Consider the following 18,132-nt stretch of genomic DNA (forward strand, 5'->3'; position numbering starts at 1 on the left):
GGGGGAAAATCTTTGTCATTTACTCTTCTGACAGAGTATTAATATCCAGAATATATAAAGAACTCAAAAAATCCAACACTAAAAAAAAAAATAATTATCCAATTTAACAAATAGGCAAATAAACTGAACAGATACTTCTCAAAAGTACAAATGGCCAAAAACTAAATGAAAAAATGTTCAGCATCTTTATCCATCAAGGAAATGCAAATCAAAACTACACTGATATTCTATTTAACTCCAATCAGAATGACAATCATCAAGAATATAGATAACAAAAAATGCCGGCAAGGATTCAGGAAAAAAGATAAACTGTTGGTAGGAATGCAAATTAGGACAGCCACTATGGAAATCAGTATGGAGGTTCCTAAAAAACTGAAAGTAGAACTATCATATGACCCAGCTATACCATTTCTTGGTATTTACCCAAAAGAATTAAAGTCAGCATGTTTTAGTAATACATGTGTGCCTATGTTATCAAAGCACAATTCACAAATGCCCAGTTATGGAATCAGTCTAGGTGTCTAGACTAGGATAAAGAAAAGGTGAGATATACAACAGAGTTTTATTCAGCCATAAAGAACAACAAAATTACATCTTTTGCAGAAAATGGATGGATCTGGAGAGCATCAAGTTAAGTGAAACAAACCCGACTCAGAAAGACAAGTATTAAATATTTTCTCTCATATGTGGAAGTGGGGGTGAGGGGTGGGGGTTGGAGGACATTATGAAAGCAGAAAAGTAGAGAAAGGGAGTTAGGGAGGGAGAAGGTAAGGATAATGGGAGGTATCAGGGAGCAAAATTGATCAAATTATGTTATGTACACATACAAAAATGCCACCATGCAACAACTATACTATACAATTATTATGTACCAGCAACAACAATAACAACAAAAATAGGATGGGAAAAACAGAAATATACTTTTTTAAGATTCTTTCACTGTATGTGAAGTAGGATACTATCACTGAAGATAGTGCAAGTTAAATATGTACACTATAAACCCTTAAAGCAATTACTGAATTAACACAACAATGATACATAGCCAATATGCTAAAGAAAAGATGAATTCATAAAAAATATAGAGTACAAAAGAAAACATAAAAGGAAAAAGGGGGAAAAGAAGAATCATATGCAACTAATAGAAAACAAATAGTATGATAGAAGTTTTTTAAAAATCATATCAACATTTCATGAAATGTAAATACTCAAATCATGTCAATTAAAAGGCTGGTTATGGAGGTGCACAGCTATAATCTCAGTGACTTAGGAGACTGAGACAGGAGGATTCTAAGCTTAAAGGCCAACTTTGGCAACTTAGTGAGACCGTGTCTCAAATTAAAAAAAAAAAAAAAAAATTTTTAAAGGACTTGGGGTATAGCTCAGTTCCATCCCCAGTACTACCAAAAAGAAGAAAAAAAAGAGATTATTAGAAAGGATAAAAAAATCAAGATGTAACTATATCCTGCCTATAAGAAATTCACTTTAAATAGAAACAAATAAAAGTAGAAGAAAGAAAAAAATGTCAACTATCTGGCCTCTCAAAAAAAAATTGGAATAATGGAATGGCTGTTGACATAAGTTTTGAATCACAAGCTGCCATAATTCAGAAAACATATTCAAATTCAAGAGTCTTTTCTAGCCTTTTAACATTAAAACTATGTTGTACTCATCACAATAAAATTCACTATATATGTGCATATACATCATTATTATTTCAATTATCTCAACAACCTCTAAACACAACTAAAGATTTCCTAAATGAGCTAAGAGATTTATTGTTTTCAATAAGTAAACACAACAGCTTTGAAAGGTAGACATATGTTTAACAGTTTACTTCTGTATCTGTGATTTCACTAAAACACTGTATATTAATTAAAGTCTGAGCCAAATGGTAGCAGCAAAACACAATCACATCTCACCACATCCCTTCTCTTTGGGAAAAGACTAAAAGGACTATTGATTTTTCTTCCTGATAACATTCTTTGTTAAAATATAGTTTGAAATATCTTCATGGTTGTTTAACAATCAGCTATTCATTGAGGCACTAATAAAGAGGCATATACACTAAGCATTATATTGTTTTATGCTAGGAAGTCGGGATTTAAAAAAAAAGTTATGTTCTTGTTCTTGAGAGACTAGTTGGGAAAAGGTGAAATACATGTTTGTGAAATGTCACAGTGTGCTGAAAGTTATATGTCTATAGAATATTTGCCCTACCTTTTTAATTTATAAATGTAAATCAGTATTTCGCCACTGTTATCAAATCTTAAATATGTAAGGTCATTCATATTATTCCCTTATTGTATTTTGACATGTGGGTTTGTAGTGATATCCCTGTTTCACTCTTGCTACTGATAATCTGTGTCTTTTTTCTTTGTCAGGCTTACCAGAGGTATGTCAAATTTTATTGTTCTTTAAAAGAACAAGAATTTTGTTTCATTCATTTTTCTCTATTTTTTCTCATGAATTTCATTTAGTTCCACTCTTTATTACTTCCTTCCTTCAACTTGCTCTGATTTTATTTTACTCTCATTTTTTAGGTTCTTAAAGTGGGAACTTAGATGTTCACTTGAGATATTTTGCTTCTTAATGTTATATATTTCCCTCTGTAATTTAAAGACTGTCTCATAAGAAAGTAATATATGGCCACAAATTTGGAATAGCAAAAAATTTAAAGAACAACAAATGGGAAACAGAATAATCTACCAAGAAAAGAAAATTCTCCAAGGTAAAATACAGAAAATATTCAAAAACAGCAGAATAACAAAGGTGATATTACTAAAACAATTCTCAGAACAATACGAATTAAACCAGATGACTTCAAATAAATGAGTATCAAGCCAATTAGACATAAGAAGGAAAAAATAGGCATGTGGAATATAATCCACTAAATTTGCCTTACAGATAATGTAATACAGAGATTTGTCAATACAGCAGACCAGAAGAGTTTTAGAATCACATTTTTCCAATAAGTCCTCTTAGATGGGCTTCTTTACTACCCAGCCAATTTCATATTCCTTGATGCTGCACCACAGAAGCTGAGGCTGGGCACATGTGAAGGGTAAGTGTAGAACTGTAAAAATATCTATTAATTAGGTGCCCTACCCCATGGAGAAGCAGTAATTACTAACATGATATGTGGAAAAACATTTTTTTTCCTTACCCTCTGAGCTTTTGCAAGTTCTTCTTTTAATCTTTCATAGCCCTTTTCTCTAACTTCAAGAACAGATGGGCTTCGTAAACGGGACAGACTATCTGTACTCAACCCAAAAATATCATCGCTGCCAGCACAAGCCTCTGTGATAGTAGCTCCCTGTAAAAACTCTCTCTCTGCATTACAGTTGTCCTTCCTTGTAGTTAATTTAGTGAACTCAGCTGCAGCTCCAGAGGTAACAGACGATGCTGGGTCTGTAACATGAATGCTATAAAGAAAAGAAACAGTTTTCAGAAAGTACCAGCATAAGCACCAAAGAAATGGCATAAGCCGTATCTCTAAAACTGCATTATCCAATTTGGTAGCTTCTGTATTTAATTAATAGCAAGTCTTCAATCATACTAGTCACATTTGAAGGGCTCAACAGCCACATGAAGCTAATAGCTTTCCTGCAGATTAACACAGAAATAGAGCATGTTTAACATTACCAAAAGTTCTGCTGGATAATGTTAAGAACAGGGGTCAGCTCTATAGCCTGCAAACTAAATCAAGCCTGCCACCTGTTTTCATAAGGCACATGAGCCAAAAATGGTTTTTGCATTTTCAAATGGTTGAAAAGAACTCAAAAGAATACAATTTCATAGCATGTGAAAATTATATGAAACTCAAAATTCTGTGTCCATATAGTTTTATTGGAACACAGCCCACTTGTTCATTTACATACTGTCTATGGTGGCTTTTACACTCTAAAGGCAGAAATGAATAGGTAGAACAGTAACTATATGTCTTACAAAGGCTAAAATATTTACTATCTGTCACTTTACATTAAGTTTTTCAACCCCTGTTCTGAAGCATTATACATCGCTCTACACAGTAAAGCTGATGTTATTCAAATTTTCAAAAAAATAGTTACACTTTAAAGTAACTAAGCAAATTGCTCATCTTTTAAAAACTATAATCCTAAATAATCCTACCTGATACCAGATACTTCTGCACAATTTAAACGTCTGGGGGATGAATATACAGGTTGTGTAGGAAGATCAGAAACATCCAACGCATTAGCCTGGATAGAAGAGCATAAAGCTGAAGGATGTGGCCGGTAGATGACACTTGGTGAGGTAGTCTGCTCCTGAGTTCCTGATTCATACACACTAAGAAGGTCTGGTGAAGTAGGTGAAGCAAGGTTTACTTCATGGAAGCCTTCCAAGGGGTCATTAGCCATAGCAAAAGCCTCATCATAAGATAACCTATTAAAACAAAAAGCAGATTGTTATTTTTGATGCTGATATTTAAAACTAAATTAAGATGCATAAACTATGTGTTTATAGTCCATAATAAAGTAAAAACTTAAGAGAGACTAAAGAAGAAAGACCTACAATCACTTAATACTTAATGACCTTAGAGTATACATACTACCAAAGGTAAACCACCTGATTTGGAAGAAACTTGAAAATGGTAACTAATATTGCTAAAGTAAATACACTTGATAAGAAAGTATGAAGAATAAATAAAAATCTGCTTGATATTTTTTCTAACCAAGGTCAGAGAAAGTTAAAAAGGCAGTAAAGATACACACAATCTCTCTCTCTCTCTCTCTCTCTCTCTCTCTCTCTCTCTCTCTCTCAATTTACCTACATATTACAGAGCTCCTATATGCCCATTCACTCATATTATTAAACTGTTGACATTTTTGGACCATTTGAGAATGTTTCAGATGGATACCCATAAACCCTTAAATATCTCAGTATATATATAAAACTGTATCCCAAGTACAAGGCCAATCTACTACATAATCACATAATCATCATCAAAATCTGAATATTAACTCTGATCAAATTAACATCTAATGGGCAGACCTCAATCAAATTTTACTGATTGACTCAACAATGTCCTAAATAGAACCAGGATCCAATCCTGGATAATGTGTTCCATTTCCCTAAATCTGAAATTTCTTCTCTGATGGAATGAGAATGAGGACAACAAAATCTCCTCCAATGTTCTGCTTGTTGTGAGGATTAAAGGAAACAATCCATTAAAGTGCTTAGTAGAGTACTACATGCCTGGCACGCAGCACCGCCTAAATAAATATTGTTATAATAGCCACTAACAATAACAAGTATATGTCAGTTTCTCTGTTAACAAAAATATTTTATAAAACTACCCAATTACATTATAAAGTTTACACGAAAACTAAGACATATCCACTCAACTTTTTCATTTCAAGATTCTATAAACCCTTTAGTTTCCACTATCTACAGAATAAAGTCTAAACTTACTAGCCTGAAAAGTAAATTCCTCTACAATCTAAACCCAACTTCTACTACAGTTGTACTTTGATAATCATGAATTATACTTCCCAGAACTTTAAAGTTCTCAAACACAAGCATCAGTAGAATATATAATTTCTTCCATGTTAAAATACAAAAACATGTTAAACTAAATGAAAAATTTAACTCTCATATCTCCAATAAAATGTTTAAAATCTCAAGTAGAGAATAAAAAGGTTTCAGTGAAGTTGAGAAAGAGGTGACTCAATATTTATATATTTATAACAGATTACAGATTACTACATGACAGATCTCTAGACATACATGAATGACCAAAATTGTTGGTTTGGCATCTACAAATGCCATTTTCAAATGCAATAAACTATTAATTACAAATAGTAATTTCAGTCCTCAAAATGTTAACCAACCCTTGTTTCCTCATGCAAAATATTCTCTATGTCAAATCATAACTCGGATTAGCAAGGAATTTTGTTTAATACTCCATTATAATTTATTTTCATCCAAAATAAATAAATTTAACCTTTATTCATAATTACACAATTACCTAATATTTAATAAATTCTCAGTAAAATCAGCTGTTATTATCATGAGAGAAGCCACTTTGTCTTTCTGTGTGACTGGGACTGGTAGTTGGTACACTTCTGGGATATTTCAGTGGATTCTGTCTGGATCTCCAAAGTCCAAATCCTTAACCACTAGAACTATTTCCCATTCCACTACTAAACTATTCTAGTAGAAATGTTTCTTTTTATGTGGAATTATAATCCATCATCCCTGCAACACCAATCCTATTTTTCCTATACTTAAATACAATATTTCAGCCATTCCTTTTAACAAGTATTTACTGAAGACCTACTACATACCAGGCTCTGGAGGGGAAAAATTTTTCTTTAATCAATCCTCCTCAAATAGCTTCAATACAGCAAGAAAGACTGACAAGTAGAAGCAATAATAATGTGATAAGTGCCTCAGAAGATGCAAAAAGTATGAAGAAATCACACAGGAGAGACAAATAAATCATAGACAAAGAACTCCCAGAAAAAAAAAAAAAAATCAAAGAAAAGTCCTCAACAACAAGTAGGAAATATTGAAAAAGACAAAGCCCTTGGAAGCATTTTCCAAGTATGCCTAAGTATAAAAACAACACATTTATGGAAATAATGAATATTCCATAAGATGAAGCACAGACTATGAATACAAGAGATAAGACTCCAAGAGAGGTAGGTTTGAATCCTGCTTCTATCAAATTACTGGGGCAGGGCTGGGGATGTGGCTCAAGCGGTAGCACGCTCGCCTGGCATGCGTGCGGCCCAGGTTCGATCCTCAGCACCACGTACAAAGATACTGCATCCGCCAAAAAAATTTTTAAAAAAAAATAATTAATTAATTTTAAAAAAAATTACTGGGGCAACCTGTGCCTAAGTTCTCATCAGGAAATCTGCATCTTGGTTTTCTACCTCAAAGGATAAATGAAGAGAGAATGCTTTTAGCATTAGGACAGCACCTCTTAGATGAGCTTCTACCTACAATGCCTCTATTCTAGGGGATACATTTCAACATTGTTTATATTCCAGTCACTTGTGGAAAGATTCTTTTCAGATTAAAGTTAGCCTCTCATTCAAGTCTGTGAAATTCCTAGAAAATGTAATTTAGCTGGCAATGAGCTGCCAATCTCACTGATCGGAAAGTCTTTAGCTCTCTGAAATCTATGGACATGTTAAGATTGATTTCACTTTGTCTTTACGAGTAAAATAAGCTACTATTTTTAAGTAATAATACTCTTTGCAGTAAGCAATGAGTGATTCAAAAAGAATTAATTTCAATTAGAGATTATCCCAATTCATAAATTAAACTTGGCAAGGATAAATCTATTGGACAACCAATAGGTGAAAAAGATGACCACATTAAATTCTTACAGATTAAACACCAACACAACTTGTCTTGCCTTATTACTGTAACAAAGCTGATTTCCACTCATAAGGAAAAAACTGATCAAAACAATGCCTCTGATTTCTAATATGTATTTCATGTTATTTTTTCTCCCAGAAATCAGTATTCTCATGGCAAAATAATAATCTTTGCTGAAGGTTCATTATGTGTCAAGAAGTAATGATATGAATTTTACATATATTTTAACTCATTAAGTAAATGTGTAGAAAAGTCTTAATATATCTATCTCAGCATATTATCTAACACTAATCTAGTTAAAACTTTTAAATTATCTACTCCTAATATTATTATATAAGTAGTCTAAATAGATAAATTAAATTTATTTTCCCACAAAAAGCACATTCCTCTTATTTAATTTACCTTTGATAAGTGGGAAACACAGAATTTATGTCTAGGGAAAAAAATTAAAGCTGTGATTTTAATTTTTTCCCAAGCCAATTTAATATATCTGAAAATTAAACAATCTGAATTCTGTACTTACTAAAATTATTCAAAGCACTACACTATCGAAAGTAAATCATTCCCAACACAAGAGGTTATATGGAATCACAAATGAATTAGAAACACCAGTAACTAAAGAAGAAAGCTAAGGTTCTGGTTTTGACCTAATTTAATAAATTATTAATAAATTAATAATTAATAAAAGTTCCCAAATTATTCCTAGGAACTTGGGCAGGTCATTTACCTTCTCTAAACCCAAATATATATATATATATATATATATATGGTGATGGAATTGGACCCAATGATTCTGTTGGGATGAAGTGGTGAGTGTAACCCTCTATTAAAAGGAAGGCCAGGGTTTGACTTCCCAATGGTATTTGCTACCTAACCAAAAAAGCTTATACTCTGGAATCTGGTTCAAATCCTAGCTTGAGCAGTTACAAATAACATAACCCCAGAACCTAATTTTCAACTTCTCATCTGAAAGCTGGATAGAATAACTATACCTACTCATAAAGTTGAGATGAGAATTAAGTTTGACAATACACATAAAGGGCTTAGCATTATATCTGACACCTATCAATTAAAATTAGTTTTATAATAAAAAATAGAATTTTTATAAAGATCTGTAAAGCATTGTTTAATGGCTATTTGCCAAATATTTTTATCACAATGTATCAGCACAAACATCATCAATAAGGAGAAAAAAAAGGAATGGTTGTTTGGTTGTTTAAATACAATATCAAAAATTAAAAGTTTATTATTCTGAAATGTTCCTCCTTAACAAAGCAAACATCTATGTATTATACTACATATGTAGAATGCTTTACTTTTACTGTCACAAAAATAAAAAATATTCAAAGGTAGATTAAAAGAAAAGTTTAAAGATTACATAAGTATTATTTTCATCTTTCAATTTATTCACAGACTGTTGGGGGATGTAGGAGGTAGGGGACTAGGAGGAAAGTCCAGATACATTTTAATTACCAAATAACATCCTAAATTTAGTATGAATTATGGAAGAAACACCTCCTGGCATTAAAAATTAGATTGCTACTTCAAAAGTATCTAATGAATTAAAGCATTAAAAATTTCATTAATTAGTTCACTTGTTTAAAAACACTATATTTATCAAATACATTTATTTTATGGCATATATATTATCAAATATTCTTGTTAGAATGGAAGTATGATCGACAGCTTCAACTTCTGAGAGCAAATCCAACACTAAGTTTAAAATTCAGTCCTACATTGGCAGGTAAATGGATGGAGTTGGAGAATAGTATTCTAAGCAAAGTAAGACAATCCCAAAAAAACTAAAGGTCAAATGTTTTCTCTGATTAATGAATGCTGATTGGGGGTTGGGGGAACAGGAAGAAAGAAGGAACTTTGGACTGACAAAGGGGTGGAGATGGCGTGGGGGTAGGAAAGATGGTGGAACGAGATGGACATCACTACCCTAAGTATATGCATGATTGCACAAATGGTGCGTCTTTACATTGTGTACAACCAGAGAATTGAAATGTTGTACATTTGTGTTTGATAAAATGCATTCTGCTGTCATGTACAACTAAGTAGAATAAAAATAATAAAAAATAAATAAAATCCAGCCCTAAATTCTAATAATGGACTAAAGAGATGGCACATAACCTATTGTGAACCACTGAATGATTACCCTGAGGGTATGGGGAAAGAAGGAAGGAAAGGAACGTTTTAAGGAGAAGTAAAATGTACAAGAGACTCGCAGGAAAAAGTCAGGCTGGAGAGGCAGCTAAGTGACAGACCATTAAAACCATGATTTAATATAGAAAATGTTGCCTAGAATTTATCATGAAGAGATGATCACATCCTTATGTTAGAAAGTATAGGTATATTGTAATATAATCAGAAAAAAATGACTCCCAAGGCAAAAAGGGCTTTAGCTACAGAGTAAAAACTAGAGAGAATTGTTAATGCAACAGGTTACACAAGAAATTAAGAAGGTTTGATCTAATGTCATAGTAAGTAATACCCTGGGAGTGGTGGGGGAGGAATATAAATATATAGAAAGGTTCAGAACAAAAGTTTCATTTCTATCTGAACACACACACACACACACACACACACACACACACACCCCTAGTTAATTCTCACAGCATTCCTTTGAAATGGTTCTTATCCCTGTTTTATGGAGGCTCATAGAGATTAATTTAGTCAAGATCAAACAGCCAATAAATAAAAGGTAGGATTCAAGCCTGGTATGACTGACTCCAACATCTGACTGCACTACATCTAAGATAAACTAGGACAAACTTGCCGGGTGGGAGCAGTGACAGATAAAGGTTAGATGAAGACAAAGAATCTTTAAGTAGGTCTCATTCGTATCAACCATAAAAAGTAAAAATCCAAAGGGAAGAATACTATTTAATCTCTGAACATTTTTCTTTAAGGAAAAAAAAAACCTGAAATCTCTAATGTACCGTTCTTGAACTAGATATCTGCTATTTCACTGTGTCCTTTCTTCTCTTTTCCCCCAAGTCATTTTTTTGCTATCATCATGTCCTCTCTATTTTGACTCTATGTTGAGATTTGAAATACTTATTCAGGTCCTTATAAGACTTAGAAAAACACATAAATCAAAATACACAGAAGCTCAATTTTACCAAATAATCTTATCTCTACGTATTTTTTTTTAAAAAAAAGTGTGAACGGAATATTATTCAGCCATAAAAGAGAATAAAATCTTGTTACTTATTGTAACATGGCTGGAACTGGAGGTCATCATAAGTCACATGGCAAGAACTGAAGGTCATCATAAGAAAGTCAGGTACAGAAAGATGTGATATGTTCACACTTAGATGTGGAAGATTAAAAAGTTGATCTCAGAAAAGTAGAAGTAGACAAATGATTACCAGAGTCCAGAAAGGGTCGGGGTAAGGTTGACAAGGATGAGAAGGACAATTTATGGGTATAGGGATACAACTTTTAAAAAGGGAATAAAGTCAGGTACAGTGGTGCAACCTGCCTGTAATACCAGCAATTCGGTGAGCTGAGGCAGGAAGATCTCGAGATCCAGATCAGCCTCAGTAACTTACTGAGACCCTGTCTCTAAATAAAAAATAAAAAGGGCTGGGAATGTGGCTCAGTGGTTAAGTGCCCAAAGGTTCAATCCCTGGTACCAAAAAATAAATAAATAAATAAATAACAACTTTTAATGTTCTATAGCACAGTAAGGTAACTACAATCAACAAGCAATCAACAATAATTAAGTATATTTCTAAATAACTCCTAGAATCTGGACATTCCCAACACAAATGATAAATGTTTGAGGAAATGGATGTGCCATTTCTGATCATTACACACTGTATTTATGTATTGAAATACCACACTGTACCCAAAAAATATGTATTATGTATCAATATTTTTAATGAAAAAAGGCATTTTTCTATTTTAATGAAAAAGGCATCTTTCTATTTTTATTAAAACAGACCACCTGAATGTATTCGTGACATGTTTAGTGATATTAGTTATTGCAGAGGCTTATATTCAGGATTTTCAGAAAATGCTCTGAATTTTCTGGCTACTAACAGCATATTGTTTATACTATTTAATTACAAATCTTTGGAAAATAAATATAAAAAATTATTTCCTTAAAAAAAATAACTTTTTCAGCACTGAGATTGAACCCAGGGTTTCACGCATGGCAGGCAGGCACTCTACATCAAGCTACAACACAAGTCCTCTAAATTTCTTCTTAATAATGGAAGCCTTATTCTGTACATAAAAGAATATTTGTCAATACACATTCAATATGCACTGAAATATGCACTGATTTGATAAATATACAAGAGTCTTTTAGAGAGGGAAGCAGTGAAGAGTGGAGACAGCTATTCCAGGCTACCTTTGTTGAAAAAGGTAAGAGATAAAATGATAAGAACCTAAGATAGCATCAAGACTGGAGAAACTGCATTTTTAAAGTTTGAAGAAACTAAGCATTATCTCAGACTGGCTTCATTAAACTTTCCCTCTAATTCAGATTCAATCATAAACTAGATGTATGAACTTGGGCAAGTCACTTAATGTCTCTGACCCTTAGTTTTAACACCTACAGTGGTGGTGATAATGTCTCTCCTGTATATATTTAAGAAAATCAAAAGGCTTAGTTATAAATATAAAAATATCTTACAGTCTGTAAAATAGAATATAAATGAAATATTTATAAAAATCTAAGAATTAAGTGATGGGAAAATAGCAAAAATATACTGATAGTATATTATCTTATAAATCATTAATTATATTATCTTACAGATTATTATTTGTGATAAAACAGAAGGGGGAAAACTAGTCTTTCTGAAGTAAACATAGGAAATATGATACTCCTCCCAACAGTGAATCAATACACATTTACTCATTGTTTTTCAAACCTATACTGGTTGTTCTTTTACACTTTATCCCCATATGTCAACAAGGTACCCCCAAAATGATACTCAATACTATTACTTTTATCTGGACAGATCAAAAAATAATTCATTTACTTAACTGGTTCTAAGCTATCATTTGCATGCTCCTTCATGTATCTAGGGCACTTTGATCTTCCTGAATAGAATGTTTACTAGATTGTCAGTTTCTGTGTGTATATGTTCACATCAACTTCCACTATGATTATATTTACAATCCTGTGTTAACTACAAGTAACAAATCTCTCATAAACTTGAATTATTTCAACAATTCTTTTTTTTCCTCTTGTAAGTAATCTTGGTTTATGTCTATAGCTATTTAGTTTTGTATTGCCAATATTCTAAAATAAAGACTACTTTTTCACTTTTTTAACTAAGACTATATACAATTTAAGCTTATGAAACTATCTTGCTTGGTTTTATAATTAAAAGAAAAATCAGAAGGAAAAATAGAGATAATAAGATAATGCAACCTGTTTTAAGTATTTCCCTCTTCCTTTCTTTAGTCCCCTCAATTCTCACTCTGAATGATCTAGATATATTTCAGTGATCATCAGAAACACAGCACAGATCCTTGAGTATCAAGCCCAATGCTAAAGTTACAAAATAGATGGAGATAACTTAAACCTTGCCTTCCAAGCATTGGCAGACTATAGAGATCACCTGTCAAACACAATTCTAGTGTGCTAGAAGCAGTTACAAATACAGCACAAATACCAAAACTAATAAATACCAAAATATAAGCATGTACTCAAAATTATGGAAGCATAAAGGGAAAAATTAAAAAGTACTACCTGTATAGCTAAAGATGGTACCAAAAAAGGGGGGAGAGAGAGAAACTAGCTAGAAAAAATTTTTCAAAACCTCAAAGACATTTTTAGGATATCAAGTGTACAGTAAATGACTTATTGTCCTTTGCTGAACTGCATTTTAACCAGAATTATACTGGACAAAAGTTTAGTTTGAAAAGTAATACACCTTCAGAACATCCTTAAAACTTTCCCTCATTACCTCAACACACAAATGTCTCTACCTACTACTTATCCTGCCTTCTTTCTCAACTAGTCTTGCTTTCTTATTTGGCACTCATTAAAACAAATCTATAGCTCTCTACAACTACCTATCCATGTGTATATATGACATAAATATATATACATCCACATTTTGAGGAGCCTATAAAAGATATGGGAATGATTATATGCCACCTACTTTCCAGACTCTCTATGAATATTTTCCTTCCAACCCCCACTGACTTTCGGAGTAGATGCTCAATGAATATTTGATTAAAAAAAACCTCTGGTGACATGAGAATTACATATTACACTAATAAGCATCTCATAAAAGCTATATTAAAAACAGTTCTTCAGCATTACAACACATGATATGGGAGAATGATTAAAAGCAAACAATTTTTCAGTCTTACAACTAAAAGAAGTGATGGAGTATAATGAATAACAGGAATGGTACTGGAGACAACCAGCTGAATTCTAATCTAGGTCTATGATATAATTAGCCACGTAATCTTAGGCACAGTTTATATACCCTCTCAGTGTCTCAATTTCTCAATTATAAAAGTGACATAAAATATTACCTATCTCCTAACTCACTGTGAGAGTAAACAGGTTAGTATAGTGAGTATACCAGGACTTACTTAGCACATGAGAAACACTAGACTTGAGTCAACAGTGTAGCAGTAGTGGTGTCACTATCATCAGAATCCTTGGGTATTTTAAAATTAGAAATAAAAATAACAACACCTTTCATTCATTGCCTCCTTATAGATACAAAGCTCTTTTTCCACAGGTGCAGACCAGTAACATAAGGAACTAAAAGTTCCACTTTGAGCACATAATTTTTCATCTTGGTTTTGCCATCAGCCAGTGATATGAACAATGACAACTAAATAACTATAGGCAAGTTATTTCAACACTCTGCACTTTAATTTCCTAATTTGCAAAATTTAATAAACCACCTATATCCCAGGAATGTCCTGAGAACTAAATATCAAACACATGCTCAGCATTCTGCCAAGCTAATGTCTGTTCCTTCTTTCTCACATTTCACAAGGGATATCCCAATAAATCCTCACACCACCATTATGAAGTTCATATTAGACAGTAAACATTAAAAACTGCCAAACACTGGCAATTTCATGTTTCAACCTGGCACTATTACAAATGGAGACAATAACCTCAAGAGAGATTGAATGATTTACTAAACATTATATGCTTAGTGATGGTTAAATAATTTTTCATTAGGCCAACCTCACTAATTTTTTCAGAGAGAGACACTGACAAAGGGAGAAAATGTATACTAACCACTATAATACATGTAAAGCTAACATAACCCACAAATTTTTGTTCTACCATATTAAAAATGAGGAATGAACTATTTCTAAAATCTTTTCAAATACAAAATTATTTGTATTTGAAAAGCATCTATGTGTGTGTTGGAGGTAACAGATTTAGAGAAAATCAGCAGTAAGGTTTATTAAAGGAAGTATGTGTGTAACTACACTAATTCAAAGGGTGCAATTGGATCTAATTAGAAACCTCACTAATTAGAAACTCCATGAAGCAAATGAACATCAAATAACCATCTTGATGGAAGGTTAGATGTATTCAGTACATCACAGAGCAGGTGGTTAATGAAACACCCAAGGAAGAGTTATATCAAACACTTTGGTTCACAAGAGTATGTATTCACTAATACATAACATTATTGTACTAGAAAAATGTAAAAAAGTCCTCTAATAGTAAGAAATACACTACTGTAGTAAAATTATGTAACTGTTGACTTTATTTCTATAAATTCTACAAAGGTTTTAGAATTAGATCAAATAAACCAGATTTGGAATGCAATTTCTGTCCAAACATGAAAAGTCCTATAAAAATGCACAGTATTAGTAAATAAATAACAAATGTTAATAGAACAAGGCCCCATAAAACTGGTGAAATATTTAACAGTATCAAATATTTACTCTAATTATCTACAAATCTATTCTGCATCTTTTCTCCTTGATTTGTCATTCACCATTTTAAAAAGAAACTGCATCAGTAAAACAAGGATAACTAGCAGAAACTAGGTCTTTCAACAGATTTACAATGGTACAGTTTTGTTTAAATCCTCTTATCGGTCTCTCCTCCAATTATGCAATCATTTCACAGCAAAAGATTACATAGCTCTTTCCACACACTGGAAGGAAGGAGGTTGGGGAAAATAGTGGAGTGTTTAACAGGTAGTCCGGAAACAGGCAACATTTCCGTGATACTAAATTGTCTTTCGGGAATCGATATTAACTCAGCGCCTCTTGGTTTTCAAGACCTTATCCTTTTGCCATTACAGATACTGTTTTAATCCCCGTAACAACTGGAAACTCTTCACTTGCTGCAAAGTCCATCTAGCAACATCACCTCTCCTCCCACTAAACTGGCTCTTCCGCGGGCAGTGGGGGCGAGCTGTCAAAACTAGGAGGGCAGTGTCCTCACAACTACATCTGGGCAGCTCGTCTCAATTCCCCAGAAAAGTGAGGCTGAGCTGAGCTGCCTGCTAAGGCGGGACTCAAGGCGCTCGCGCTTTCCCACCGGGTTTCGTCGAAACCTCCCGAGGGTGACCTCTACGCCGCGACACCGTGCCTCGCAAGTCTTTTACTAAGACGGGGGCACGGGAGAACCCTCGCTGCACAACCACTGCTTCATTCCACACCAGCTGCCGCGCGGCGTCCCGTGATGCGACCCGCTTCCGACTAGTTCGGGAACTGTCTTTTCACCAGCTCCGCGACAGCAAGAAGGGCTGCTCCCGCCCGCCGACAGGTAACTAGGTTCCGGGCTCTCAGCCTCTGGTGCTCGGGACCGCGCAGTTAATGAGTAATGCGCCCGAGTCTAGGAGCAGGGGAGAGCCGCACCCCGACGTCCAGCCGCGGCTCAGGGGGAGGCCGGCCGACCAAGCCCCCAACCCCGCTGCTGGGGTGGGGGGTGGGGGGGGTCCTACGGCCCTCGTGCCCAGGCGAGGAGGCGCTCGCCCGGCCAGGGCAGCAGGGCCGTGTACCCGCGCGCCGCGCCCTCCGCCGCGCCGGGACCTGCACCTGCAGCGGTCGCCCCTCCCGGCCGGCTCGCGGGAGGAGGTGCGCGGGCGCCGAGGGGGGCGGTGCTCCACGCCCCGGGCCTCTCCCTCCCGCGGCCGCACTCACCTGACGAACCCACGGCGGCCGCTGCCCGCGCTGAGGGGCGTTCGCAGAGCTGCAGGGAGCGCTCCGAGAGGCAACAAGAAGCCGAGAGGGAAGGCGGGCCAACGCCGCTACACCCCAAGGCGGCGGGCGCTCTGCGTTGGGTGCCGCCGAGGGAGCGCGGGACTGCGCCTGCGCCGGGAGCGGGACCGGGAGCCGGGAGCAGCCGGTCCCCCGGGAAGGAAGGCGGGGCTGGGGCGGGGAGGGGCGGAGCGTGGGGCCTCGGGGGCGACGCGCTTCCGCGCCCCCTGGCGCCAGGCGCGCTCGTCGCAGGTTCCCCGGCACTGGCCCAGGTGCCTCCGCGGGCGGTTTCCCTGGGAACGACCGCCGGATACCCTGCGGGACGTTTCCCGAAGGAAGAGGCGACCTCTGGGTAACTTCCAGCGTGTTGGGCTCGCTAGGAGTCGGAAGAAGCACCTTCACTGTGAGTTGAGTACTGCTGCAATCAACCTGAGGCTTGGCTCCCATACACACCTTATAACGGGCGTGGGGGGAGGGAATCCTGACAGAACCCAGAACCCACATCGCCTCGTTCCAGCCCCTGCCAGAGTATTCGAGAATGTCGTTTCTGTGCCAGCCTTCTCTCTCTTGTGTGAACTGCTTTATTAAACTTCCACCCTACTTTAAGAACTCCAAGTGGGAAAAGTGAAAATACAGACAAGAACCAAGCTTTTAAAAGTGTGACAAAAGAGAGTCACCATCTGGTCTCTATGTGTAAAGAAATACATACAATCCATTGATCCATATTGAACAGGACCATCATTCTGTGTATTGGTCACATTTTGGAGTAAGAAAAGGAGGTTATGTATATGGCTGTTAGAATCAGAATTTCTCGCTTTGAATCTACTACCATCACTGTCCCTCTGTGATGTTGGGCAAATTAATCTCTTAATAGCCCCAATTTTCTCACTAATAAATGAGTATAATAAGAATACCTACATCACTGGATTGCTGAGTTTAAATGATATGAAATATATGCATGTGAAACATTCAGTGTACTACACAAAGTGCTGCATGTTAGCTATTATTATTAATGACGTTACTATTATCCAATAAAGACCTAGGAAGTCATTTTATACTCCAGTCAAGTATATTTTTACCCCATCTGCAGTATATTACTGAAACACTGAATTTGGGGGCCCTCATCTGAAACTGGGAATGGCTGTCTCATGCTGAGAGTGAGGCTGGGGAGGCTAATAATCCCCCACCCTGAAAGGTATCAAAGATGATGGGAGTGCAAATTGTCCTTGGTGCCAATACAGGCTAACTAAACCTACATCTATACATTTCCTGACTTTTATCACTTCCCTGCCTCTTCTCCTTTAAAGTCTCTGCTAATTTTCAGGGATTTCCAAGACAGAACTTTTGAAACAATTAGGTTTTGTCTGTCTTCCTTCAAAGCTGGCTTTGAATAAAATGTATTTTCTTACCAAATTAACTCCAAAAATTTCTGGAGTAGCAAGCAACATGGCCTAGCTTATTTCTTTCCAAGGCAGTATTAGAGTTGCCTAGTAATATTACCAACTCCTATGCATTCTAATGTCCAAATAATTCTTAAATCTCTCTTGTTTCATTCACTGCTTGCTAGATATGACCTTCCTCATTCATGGACTGTTAACTCTTCTCCCATGTATT

General features: G+C 35.6%; 2 protein-coding genes across 13 annotated transcripts in view; one reads left to right on the forward strand and one right to left on the reverse strand.

The window, feature by feature from the left end:
* Positions 1-16,674, reverse strand: part of Rab3ip (RAB3A interacting protein) — a 51,963-nt gene extending 35,289 nt beyond the window's left edge. For 2 of the 6 annotated variants that reach the window (XM_040280330.2, XM_078053158.1), the window contains exons 1-3: positions 16,462-16,674; positions 4,129-4,401; positions 3,164-3,422 (exon numbers count right to left, since the gene is read on the reverse strand). In XM_040280330.2, the coding sequence (XP_040136264.1) occupies positions 3,164-3,422; positions 4,129-4,376 (507 nt within the window). In that variant the 5' untranslated portion in view covers positions 4,377-4,401; positions 16,462-16,674. Of the gene's footprint in view, positions 1-3,163; positions 3,423-4,128; positions 4,402-15,856; positions 15,998-16,461 lie in introns of those variants that run through there. The other 4 variants (XM_005328738.4, XM_078053157.1, XM_021728703.3 and 1 more) reach the window with 4 other exon arrangements.
* Positions 15,956-18,132, forward strand: part of Best3 (bestrophin 3) — a 75,344-nt gene continuing 73,167 nt past the window's right edge. For 5 of the 7 annotated variants that reach the window (XM_078053156.1, XM_078053150.1, XM_078053148.1 and 2 more), the window contains exon 1: positions 15,956-16,084. The gene's annotated coding sequence lies outside the window, so the exon portion shown is untranslated. Of the gene's footprint in view, positions 16,085-16,709; positions 16,922-18,132 lie in introns of those variants that run through there. The other 2 variants (XM_078053151.1, XM_078053149.1) reach the window with 2 other exon arrangements.

Source organism: Ictidomys tridecemlineatus, chromosome 6 (genome assembly GCF_052094955.1).
Source record: "Ictidomys tridecemlineatus isolate mIctTri1 chromosome 6, mIctTri1.hap1, whole genome shotgun sequence".
In the NCBI taxonomy this organism is placed as follows: Eukaryota; Metazoa; Chordata; class Mammalia; order Rodentia; family Sciuridae; genus Ictidomys; species Ictidomys tridecemlineatus.